Source organism: Orycteropus afer, unplaced genomic scaffold (genome assembly GCF_000298275.1).
Source record: "Orycteropus afer afer isolate SDZICR_OR568_19922 unplaced genomic scaffold, OryAfe1.0 scaffold00285, whole genome shotgun sequence".
NCBI lineage: Eukaryota > Metazoa > Chordata > Mammalia > Tubulidentata > Orycteropodidae > Orycteropus > Orycteropus afer.
Window position 1 is genome coordinate 466,996 of NW_006921872.1, and position 12,380 is coordinate 479,375.

Genomic DNA, 12,380 nt, shown 5'->3' on the forward strand with positions numbered 1-12,380 from the left:
TTTTGCTTTTCTTGTGTTGCTCTCATGATTCTTTCTTTGCTTTGTTTTGGTAAGTTTGATGATGATATGTCTTGGTGATTTTCTTTTGTAGTCTATCCTGTTTGGGGTTCGTTGAACTTCCTGAATTGATATATTATCATCTTTCATCAAACCAGGAAAATTCTCTTCCGACAATTCTTTGACAATTTTCTCTGTGGTTTTGTCTCTTCCTGTTCTGGAATTCCGATCATACATAGGTTATTCCTTTTGATGGGCTTCAGCTCTGCCTCCAGCTCCAGGCCCACTGAAGCTAGAGGCTTTTCTTCACTCAGACAGCTGTTGGCTGCTGAGGCTGCCAAGCCTGAGGTTGACAAGTAAAAAGGAACAGTTCTGATGTTACCAAACCACACGGCAGGTCATTAATTCAAGTCCATTGTAAGTCCCCAAGTCGGCAGAGCATGGCAGACTGCTGAACAACAACATGGCTACATGAAGGGTCCAAGCGTACCATAAGCTAGAGACCATTCCCAAAGCTGCTGCTTATATACAAGAAGCAGATCACATACCCAAAGCAGTTACTCAGCTGCTTATGGTAGATCTCACCATGGAGTTGATTGCCAGTCTCATCATGGGGAATAAGTACCACCAGCTGCCCAGCCAAGTTGGCACATCACCACAACAATACTCATTGCTTTCAAGATTTTAAAAATCCAGTAGTATATCCTAGGCTGTACATTAGAAACCCTTCTGAGGTGAACTCAGGGCATAGGGCCTAGGAAGTACGTTCGGTGGGACATGAGAGTTCGGAAAGCTAGGCTGTTTTATTCTAGAAGTCTGATGTTTTGGTTACCTAAGTGCCACTCTGACAGGAAAATACCACAAATAGGATGGCTTTAACAAACAGGAGTTTATTCTTTTACAGTTCTGGAGTCTAGAAGTCTGAGTTCAAAGTGCCAGGCTCTAGGGGCTGGGTGAAAGCCCCTTGACCTTGGGCTTCAGCTTTGCCTCTGCTCCCGGCCTAGTTAAGCTAGAGGCATCTCTTCACTCAGGCAGCTGTTGGCTGCTGAGGCTGACAAACCTAGGGTTGACAAGTGAAAAGACACAGTGTTGACACTACCAAACCATATGGCAGGCCATTGATTCAAATCCATTAAAAGTCCTAAGATCAGCAGAGCATGGCAGGCTGCTAAATGAAGACTCAGCTACATGCAAGTTTCAAGCATGCCAAAAAGCTTTTTCTCAAAAGGAGAATAGTTATCTGCTGAGGATGGTAGGGCTTTGCTCCAATGTCCCAAACGTCTGTAGTGCGATTCACCAGTAGGGACCTGACAGAGACTCCAAACACCATCTCTATCTGCTGCAGACACTTCAAGCACCATTGGATCAGCCAGATCATATGGCCCAAGTAGTAGAGCAGTTTGCATGGCAGCCTGAACCTGTTGCAGAGCCTCCTGTTCTGGGCCCTACTCAAAACTAGCAGCTTTCTGAGTCACTTGATAAATAGGCCAAAGCAACTCACCCAAATGAGGGCTGTGTTGCCTCCAAAATCCAAAGAGGCCCACCAGACATTGTGCCTCCTTTTTATTTGTTGGGGAAATCAGATACAATAACTTATCCTTCACTTTAGTAGGAATACCTCAACATGCCCCACACCACTGCACCCTTAGAAATTTCACTAAGGTTTAAGGTGCCTGAATTTTTTTCAGGTTAATTTCCCACCCTCTAGCACACAAATGTCTCACCAGTAAGTCTAGAGTCATCAATACTTCTTCCTTACTGGGTCCAATCAGCATAATGTCATCAATATTATGGACCAGTGTGATGTCTTGTGGAAGGGAAAGGCGATCAAGATCCCTATGGACTAAATTATGACATAGTGCTGGGGAGTTGACATACCGTTGAGGAAGCACTGTGGAAGTATATTGTTGGCCCTGCCAGCTGAAATCAAACTGCTTCTGATGGTCCTTTGAAATTGGTATTGAAAAAAAGGCATTGGCCAGATCATTTGCTGCATACCAAGTACCAGGAGATGTACTAATTTGCTCAAGCAATGGAACCACCTCAGGAACAGCAGCTGCAATTGCAGTCACCACCTGACTAAGTTTATGACAATCCATTGTCATTCTCCAAGATATGTCTGTTTTTTGCACAGGCCAAATAGGTGAATTAAATAGGGATGTGGTGGCAGTCACCAAACCTACATCCTTCAAGTCCTTGATAGTGGCAGGAATCTTTGCAATCCCTCCAGGGATGCAGTATTGCTTTTGATTTACTATTTTTCTAGGTAGAGGCAGTTCTAATGGTTCCCATTTGGCTTTTCTTACCATAATAGCCCTTACTCCACATGTCAGGGACCCAATGTGGAATTCTGCCAATTGTTCAGTATATCTATTCCAATTGTGCATTCTGAAACTGGGGAAATCACTATAGGATCGGTTCGGGGACCCACTGGACCCATTGTGAGATGTACCTGAGCTAAGACTCCATCAATAACTTGACTTCCATATGCCCCCTCTCTGACTGGTGGGCCACAGTGACGCTTTGGGTCTCTGGAATTAGTGTCAGTTCAGAGCCAGTATCCAGTAATCCCCAAAAAGTCTGATTATTTCCTTTTCCCCAATGAGCAGTCACTCTTTTAAAAGGCCTCACATCCCTTTGGGGAAGGCTAGGAGAAAGACTGACATTATAAATTTTTGGCAATGTAGTGGGGTCCTTCCTCAAGGGGACCTGGCCTCCCCTTCATTGAAGGGGTTGTGGGTCTGTAAACTGACTCAAGTCTGGGAATTGATCGAGAGGCCGTGACTCTGTATTCTGGCGATTCAATCTAGGCTTCTGTTCACGTTACCTAGAATTCTTCTGTCTATGCAGATCAAGTAAATATTTCATAGATTTGCCACGTATTTCACTCCTAGGAACACCATGCCTAAGTAACCAATAGCATACTTCCACACAAGTCAGAGTATTCTGATTACTCTTTTGACTGTGCTGTGCCTAAGGCATTTGACTGCTAACCAGAAGGCGGGCAGTTCAAACCCACCAGCCATTCCTCAGAAGGAAGGGTGCACAATCTACTTCCATAGTGATACCACCTCGGAAACCCAAGGCGGGGTTGCTATTAGTTGGATCTGACTTGACAGCAGTGCGTTGCCTTGTTTGTGTTGTGTCCATTATGGTAACCACACCCACCTTGTCTTGGTCGATTAACTGCTGCCACTTGGCCCCTACTACCATGGGGTCCAGTCAGCCCCATCATAGTTAAATGTCTTAGTTCACTTAGGGCAGTTCCCACTATCAAATCTGGCTTACATAAAATAGCAATCACAGCAGTCTTCAAGGATGCTGGGGCTCCTGTCACAAATTTGTTCCTCACTGTAGTAGTAAAAGGTGTGTCCTCTGGGTTCTCCATTTCTGGCTTTAGGGATCTAATCTAATAAATCCATTCTAACATGCTAGTTTCCCTAAGCCTCTGGATACTTTTTTCTACATTATACCTAGGCAGGTCTGGTACTTCAACTTGACTTAAGGTAGGCCACTGCATAATTCATGCTTCCATAAGCCAACCAAATAAATAATTAGATCCTTTCCTAACTTCCTGAGCTGAAACATTGAACAAAGAATCAATACTCAGTGGGCCTAAGTCAATAAATTCCGACCGATCCAATTTACATTCCTTGCACCACTATCCCACACCTTCAGTAGCCATTCCCACACATATTCTCCAGGTTTCTGTCTGTACATGTTAGCAAAATCAAGTAGTTCTTTTTGGGTGTAGCATGCTGCTTCCTCAGTCACATTTTTTATTTCAAATTTTGGGGCTCATTTGGACTTAAATTTAGTTATAGGTTTAGCAGCAACAATGGGTAGTTGGGGCAGTTCCTGAGGACATTCAGCCATGCCTTTCATGGCATCTACCTCAGGCAGTGACCCAGCAGGAACAGTTGGGTTAAGCCCATCAAATGGAGGTGGAAGGGATAATGGTTTTATAGTAATCATAATCCCTTCAGATGAGAGGGATGGTGCTGTTGGCAGGAGGGATTCAACAGAATTTATAGACTCCATATCCTCATCTTCCTGACTGTCTGCCCATATGTCCCCATCCCAGGTTTCAAGATCCCATTTTTTCCCAATCAGTGCCCTCACTTTAACTTCAGACACCATTCTAGGTTGGCAATTCAATTGGCGTTGTAATTCAGGCACACTTACAATAAGACTCTGGGTTTGTTTTTCAGCAATATTGGTTTTGTTACTAGAAGAAATAAGGCTTTCTCTCAGAGCACAACTGGAAACATTGAGGTCTTTTATACAGCACTTGAGCTGTGATTCTGCAGCCCTGAACTCATCTTGTTCTTTCACCACTTTGTCTAGCATAAGTAGGACCAACCAACCAGCTTCCTTATACTCCTCATGCTGAAAAAATTGCAGAAAATATAAAATATGTGATCACCCAGAGCCTCACTTCTCAAAAGTATTTGATCTATTGGTGGTGCTATTTTTTTTTTTTCAAACAATTATAATTATTATTGTAATAATGTTGTTGTTGAAGTTCCCTTGAGTTGGTTCCAACTCATAGCGACCTTGTGTTTTGCAGAACGAAATGTTGCCTGGTCCTGTGCCATCCTTACATTCATTGGTATGTTTGAGCCCATTGTAGCACTGTATCAGTCTATCTCATTAAGGGTTTCCTTCTTTTCCACTGACCTTGTACATTACCAAGCATGGTGTCTTTTTCCAGTGATTTGTCTGTCCCCCCTGGTAACATGTCCAGAGTAAGCAAGACAAAGTCTCATCATCTTTACTTCTAAGAAGCATTCTGGATGTACTTCTTCTAAGACAGATTTGTTCATTCTTCTGGCAGTCCATGTTATATTCAGTATTCTTCACCAACACTATAATTCAGATGCATCAGTAGTTCTTGGTTCTTCCTTATTCATTGTTTAGCTTTTGCATGCATATAAAGTGGTTGAAAATACCATGGCTTGGGTCAGACACACCTTAGTCCTCAAAGTGACATACTTGCTTTTTAACACTTTAAAGAGGTCTTCTACAGCATATTTGCCCAGTGCAATATGTTGTTTGATTTCTTTTAATTGTGGTTTGGGTGAAAGTTTGCAGAGCAAGTTCACTTTCCATACAGCAGTTCATATACACTTTGTCTCATGACATTGACTACAATTTACCACAGTGCAACAGGCTCCCCTCCAACTTCCTCCCCATAGTTACCTCTTCCCTGTGTCCATCCCTCCATGCACTCCTGCCCCCTGAGCTGTCTCCCTGTGCATCAACAGCCCTTTTTTCTCTCATGATTGTTCTCTCCAAGGAGTGTGTCTACCTCAGGTAAATGTTCAACTCATATACCTGTCTTTTGTTTGTTTGGAAGCCACAGGTGTGGGTTCAATTCCAGACCTAAGGGGCAGCTAGGGACCATAGTCTCAGTGGTTCCACCAGGCTCTATCAGACCAGCAAACCTGGTCTGGTGGTGCTATTTTGCATATTAATGTTGCCATCTCACACCACAGATTAGCAGGCCCCTCTTTGCTCATGGAGGCATAGTCACCAGTGCCTTTATGATTAATCAAATTGGAGAATCAAAACAGAATCAATGAGAACCAATTTAGGAAACCCATCCTTATGATTTTGTCTTTCTAGAACCACTGTTGGTACCAAACGTGCTAGGCTGGATTTTCTAGAGAAGCAAAACCAGTAAAGCTTAGAGAGAGAGAGAGAGAAATTTATCTTAGGAAAATGGCTTACACACTTATAGAAGCTGGCAAGTCCCAAGTTCTTGGATCAAATGTCAAGCTGGAGGCTTTTCCCGACTCCTGCAGCTGCAGGGGCTGACTAGCTCAAGGTTGGCAGGCAGTATACTGGCTATTGACTGCTACGGATGACAAATCCAAGATCACCAGGCTGAATGGTGGATTGTTTGCTCACGGACAGTTGTAGGCAGCACAACAGGATCCCAATCCACAGTAGAGTGTTTCTTTTCCCAGGATATTCATAAATCTATTGGAAGGAGGCCACACCCCTAGGGAAACTCCCTTTCAGCGGATTGGCTGCTCAAAACATATACATCCGATCTCATCATGGGAATAACCCATATCACAACTGCTTAAACCACTCAGGATTGTGGTCTCGCCAAGTTGACATACAATCCCAGCTATCACACCTGACTGTTCTAATAGAGTTGTTTTCTGATAGGTCATGTGCCTTTGTGAGGCTGTTTTCTTTGATAAAAATTTGGAAACTTCAGGTGAAGCCCAGACTAAAAAAAAAATTATTTTAAGAAAATAATTTCTTTTTTGGGTATGAAGTAGAATTCTACTCTTAATCAGTGTCTTAATAAGAGGGAAAAAGAATCTTAGGTTCTTTGATAATAATCAACACATGCCTCCTCTGCATATCTGATTTAGTGATGATGGTAGACTATAGAAAGGATCCGTGCTGGCACAGTGGTTAAAGTGCTCAACTGCCAACTGAAAGTTTGGTTGTTCGAACCCACCAGTTCCTCAGTGGGAGAAAGATGTGGCAGTCTGCCTCCATAAAGATAAACAGCTTTGGAAACTATAAGGCAGTTCTCCTCTGTCCTGGGAGCTCTGGTGGCACAGTACCTAAGGCTATGCCTTCTGCTAACCAGAAGGCTGGTGATCCAAACCCACTTAGCCACTCCTTGGAAGGAAGGTTGGGCAATCTATTTCCATAGTGATACCTCCTTGGAAACCCAAGGAGGGGTTTTTATGAGTCTGATCTGACTTGATGTCAATGATTTTGGTTTGGCATTTTGGTTACTTTGTCCTAGAAAGTCACTTAGGACTTAGAATTGACTTGACAGCAATGGGTTTTGATTGGTAGATCATAACCATTCATTACCTTAACCATTAATACTACTGAAAGGTTGAGGCATTCAGTTGCAGTACCAGCTCTTCCTTGTTCCCTTAACAAGATGTATCAGAACTCATTATGTAAGGAAAAGAAAACCCCACTTATACTGGCTTAAGCATCTGGGGAAGTCATCGACTCATATCACCAGAAAGCCTAGAGAGCAGGTAGGCTTCAGGCTCAGTTTATTCCAGCAACTAAGGGATGTTATAAAGACCCATTCTTTGCATCTCTCTACTCTACCTTTTGTGGAGTTAGCGTCTTGATGAAACTGGCTACCTTTCTGGATGTAAAATGCTCCTGAAGCTACATGCTTTCAGTTCCAGAGAGAAAGAGATACCACTGCTCCCCAAGGACTTAACACAACCCAGGATTTCATTTTGATTGGATCAGCAGAGGTCCCTTAGCCACCTCTGGAACAATCATTAGCCAGGAGCGCATCACCACGGATGGTATAGTTCTGATTTATGTGCTCATTCATTCTTTTAATTGTAGCCAAATATGCTCCAACATCAGGGACCATTCCTGAAGCCAGGGACAGGGGGCAAGAGGTGGCGGGTTGTACATCAAACCTATCCAAACAGCAAAGCTGCTACTTAATGGGGAAGTGATGGAATAGTTTCTGGGGAGGCAAAAACAAAGTCCATTATAATAGCCCTGCCGTAACAACTGTGTTCTTGCATCTGCAGGCTCTTTGCAAGAGAAGATAGCAAGCACATGGTACAGATAGTGGGACTTCAAGAGCTTCAAGTGGATACTGTGGAGCTCCTTTTAGAGGTAACTCTTCCTTCTTTACTACCCCACTGTAGCAATACAGAGAAAATGTTTGTTTTGCTATCTAGTAAGCGATGGACTCAGATTTAGGTAAAAGACAATGACAAGCACAACACCTCTCATTTGTAAAATGTGAGTCCTCTTCTGAGAGGATAGCTTGTTTTCTCTGTATGGTTTATGTCTGAATGCCATGGTGGGAGGTGGCATGTGGGAGAAGCTAATGCATGAGGGGATTCCCTGGGGCCAGTTTCCAAGACTACTAATATGTATTTCTATAGCAATGGCTCTGGGAAAGGTTGGTGAAAAATATTCTGCCTCTTATTTTAAACAAACTTTTTAATAGGTAATATTTTGACACAGGTTCAAAATTCAAAAGGTACAATGAAAATATCCTTTCCATTCCTGTTCCCAAGCCAGTTCCCTTTTATCAAGGCAGCTGATTTTATTAGTTTTTTTTTGTATCCTTCCAAAGATATTTTTAAATCTTATTTTATTAAAAAATATCCTTATATTATGATAACTGTATATGCTCATTATTAAAATATAAACATTATAGAAATATATAAGAATATAGAAAGTATCTAACGTACTGCACACAACCCCCTCACTCATCGCTATTAACAGTGTAGAATATTTAGCTTCCCCCTCCCCCGTTTGGGGTATTTATTAGCTTATGTACAAATATATTTCTGGTGAACCTTCCTTTTTAATGCAGTGGTCCTCAAACCTGGCTATATGTTACATCATTAGGGAACTTTATTCCTTACTTGAAAAAATTGTTTAGCCTTTATTGTGAAAAATGGCACTGTGCAGAAAAGTACATAAACCTCAATGTTTACAGTATAATTACAAAATAAGCACTCTTGCAATCAACCACCTAGATCAAAAAATAATAGTATTTCAGCATCCCACAAGCCCATTGTGTGACCCCTTCAGTATTCTCACTTTCATATTTATTATTTCCTTGTTCTTCGTTACAGTTTTACCACCTATGTAGTCAACTCTATACTATATAACATACTTTTTGCCTGTTTTTGAACTTTTTGTGAATAGAATCATACTGAATGTATTCTTTTATATCTTGCTTCTATTACTCAATATTATGCTTTGATTTCCTTTTTTTTTTTTTTTTACATATAGAGTTTTGTTCACTTTTTAATTTGCTGTATAGTATTCCATTATGTGAATATACAACAATTTATTTATTTGTTTTACTGTTAATGCTCATTTGGGTTGTTTCCATTTGGGGGCTGTTATGAACAAGGCACCTGAATGTTTTACACATGTATTTTACTACACAGGCACTGAATAGGATATATACCTAGTCATGTAATTGTTGGGTCAGAGGACATGTGTATCTTCCACTTTACTGGATAATATCAACTCTTTTCCAAAGCACTGTGCACTCCCATAAGCAGTATGTGAACAGTCCCACTGCTCTACATCCTAGCCACCACTTTCTATTGATAGATGAAAAATTTTTGCCAGTGTGGAAGTCTTCGAATATCTCACTGTGGTTTTAATTTGTATTTCCCTATTGAGATTGAAATTGACTGTATTTTCATATTTTAAATGATAATTTGGATTTCCTCTTTTAGAAAGTGCCAATTTGGGTCTTTTCTTCATTTTGGGGTTTTCTGTCTTTTTCTTACTGATTTTTAAGAAATCAGTATTCTAATTGTGAGTACTTTGTCAGTTGTTTGTGTCATAGCATGTTGTCTCATTCTGTGGCTTGTCTTACCAATTTCATCATAATGCCCTTTAATATCTGAGCCCTCTTCAGAATAATTTAAATCAGAATCTCTCGGGTGCATCCCAGACATGGGTACTATTATCATTTTAGATTGAAATAGAATTCACATACCATAGTGTTCAGCCTTTTAAAGCATACAGTTCAGTGATTTTTAAAATATATTTATAAAGTTGTACAACCATCACTACTATCTAATTTTAGAACATTTTCATCACCTCAAATAGGAACTTCAATACCCATTAACAGTTACTTCCCATTTCTCCCTTCCCCTAGCCATCAACAACCATTACTTTCTTTCTCTATGGATTTGACTATTCTGGACATTTCATATAAATGAGATCGTACTATATATGGTCCTTTCACTTAGCATGCTTTCAAAGTTTATACATGATATAGCATCTATCAGTACTTCATTCCTTTTTATACTTGAATCACTTTCTGTTGTGTGGATACACCACACTTTGTTTATCCATTCATCAGTTAATGGACTTGTAGATTTCTGCTTTTTGTTTATTATGAATAACACTGCTGTGAACACTTACATACAGGTTTTTGTTTGGACATGTTTTCAGCTCTCTTGGGTATATTCACAGAGTAGAATTTCTGGGTCCTATCTTTTGAGAAACCACCAGACTGTTTTTCAAAGTTAATATACCATTTTACATTCTTACCAGCTATATATGAGGGAAGGGTATTTTTAAAGCTCCCCTCAGTGATTCTAATGTGCTGTCATAGTAATCATTCTTCTGTATCTCTCACCAGCCGTCCTGGCTAGAGTAAAAGGAGAATACTAGAAGCACAGGCTAGGTACTTGACAAGACCTACCTATCAATAGACCAGTTTCCCAGTATACCCCTCCAGGGAAAAATGCCAGTCTTTGACTGAGTTCAATGGACCAAGGAGGACAATTGGATTTGGCATTGTAGAAATGCCTTCCATGGGCACCGAAGTTAAAGCCTCTCTAGCTGATCCTACTCTTCTTTCCTGCCATCCTTCTCACTATATTCTAATAATATTGCAAATGTTTACTGAGTACTTACTACCTAGGGGCTTTTTATAATTCTTACCCCATTTAATCACCACAAAATCATCATGAGGTAAATATTGTAAACTTCATATTACAAATGAGAAAACTGGGGCTAAAATTAAGTGACAGCCAAGGATCACATAGCTAAGACTGGCAAAGCCAGGGTTCCAACCTGGACTGATCTTCTTCTGAAGCCGTACCCTTTTTTACCATGCTACATTACCTATACTGTAGATTGACAGGTAATTTTTCTTAAGAAAGTAAGAAAAAAGACTCATATTATTGAATGAATTGATACTTTTATGACAGTATTTTCTGTGGTAGTTTGCTTAAAAAAAAAAACAAACCAAACCTACTGCCATCGAGTCAATTCTGACTTATAGCAACTCCCACTACGTTTCCAAAGCTGTAAATCTTTACGGAATCTTTGTGGAGCAGCTGATGGGTTTGAACTACTGACCTTCTGGTTAGCAGCCAAATGCCTTACCCAGTATATCACCAGAGCCCCTTTTACTTAAAGTTAGGTGTTTAAAAGGCTGTATTTAAATGTCAGATAACATGATTTATGGGAAATTTTGTTATTTTTTTTTTCAAAATTAAGAGTTGGGACATAGCTATCTGAAATGGCAAGGTGGCCACCACTGGTGTGTCTCTTTTTCTTTCTAGGGCTTCTTTTTAAATTTTGCTTAAGGGCTGGGACCTTGTGTTTGTGTGATTCTCAAATTCCTTATCCTGGGATTCAAATCCTGAGGTAGCACCTGAGTGTGGTTGTTTTAAGGGGTCATCTAAGAGCTAAGAATCCCTGTCTAGTGTTTACAAAAGCAGGGACAGAACAAAAGTGTGGGATTTGTTGAAGGTGCTCCCCTGAGGCTATGACCATTCTTAACCTGCCCCAGACAGAGCTCCCTCCATTGTGGAATCCTAAGGAAATTGCTTTTCGCATACCTGTTCCTGTGGTCCCCTTATCCCCTCCTCCCCCAGCTATTTCTTCCTTTGACCAGGAGTTTCAGGCAGATATGATCCTCATGATACTTTGGTTCCTGTAGATTGTTGTTGTTGTTGTTGTTGTGTGCCGTCGAGTCGGCCCCGACTCATAGCGACCCCTCCTTGGGTTTCCGAGGCAGTATCACTACGGAAGTAGGATTGCCCAACCTTCCTTCCGAGGAGTGGCTGGTGGGTTTGAACCGCCAGCCGTCTGGTTAGCAGGCAAGTGTCTTAGCCACTATGCTACCAGAGCTTAGCCCAATTGAATGGGAAAGGAGCAATGACTAGGAGAAAGTCCCTTTCCCTTTGCTATGGGCCATAATGTGCTAATGGGCAGGCTGGTGGCATGTCAACTGTCTACCCTGAAAAAGTTTATGACACTAGCCTATCATAAAATATGTTTCCTAAGAAACATAGAAAGAAAAAAAAAAGAATATTTAAAAAGAAAGACAAGAATAAATTTATTGTTGATCAACATACAGGTCTTGGAGAGAGAATAGGTATTATTGTCATTGATACCCACAGTCTGCAATACATATGATGGCGTGCAAGAAGGAAACCAGCTGGGATCAAGGTGGAGAGTTAATATAACTTATGAATATCTGGCACATTGCCCTCATAAACATTTATTGACTTGAAACAACTCATTCTCTCTCTCAGGTGTCACTGCTCATGTTCACTCAGGTATCACCCATGTGTTTATACTCAAGTGCCACTTTCAGGTGTCATCTTCTAGTGTCACCCTCACAGATCATCCTCAGGCACACTAGACATGGCCACTTGTCACCTGCCTTCATATTTCACACAGGGTCGTCCCTCCAGGAGATGTTGTGAGTCAATCTGAAGCCAGAGTTCTAGTAGCCTCCAGGAAAATCTTTAACCAGAAACATTTTGTTGTTGTTGTTGTTGTTGTTATGTGCCGTTGAGTCGGCCCCGACTCATAGTGACCCCTCCTTGGGTTTCCGAGGCAGTATCACTACGGAAGTA

The 12,380-nt window shown here is 41.1% G+C and overlaps 1 protein-coding gene across 1 annotated transcript in view; it reads left to right on the forward strand.

The window, feature by feature from the left end:
• Window positions 1–12,380, forward strand: part of KIF24 (kinesin family member 24) — a 57,601-nt gene that overhangs the window by 28,207 nt on the left and 17,014 nt on the right. Inside the window, exon 5 of the mRNA XM_007950669.1 lies at window positions 7,545–7,632. Within this exon, the coding sequence (XP_007948860.1) occupies window positions 7,545–7,632 (88 nt within the window). The remainder of the gene's footprint in view (window positions 1–7,544; window positions 7,633–12,380) is intronic.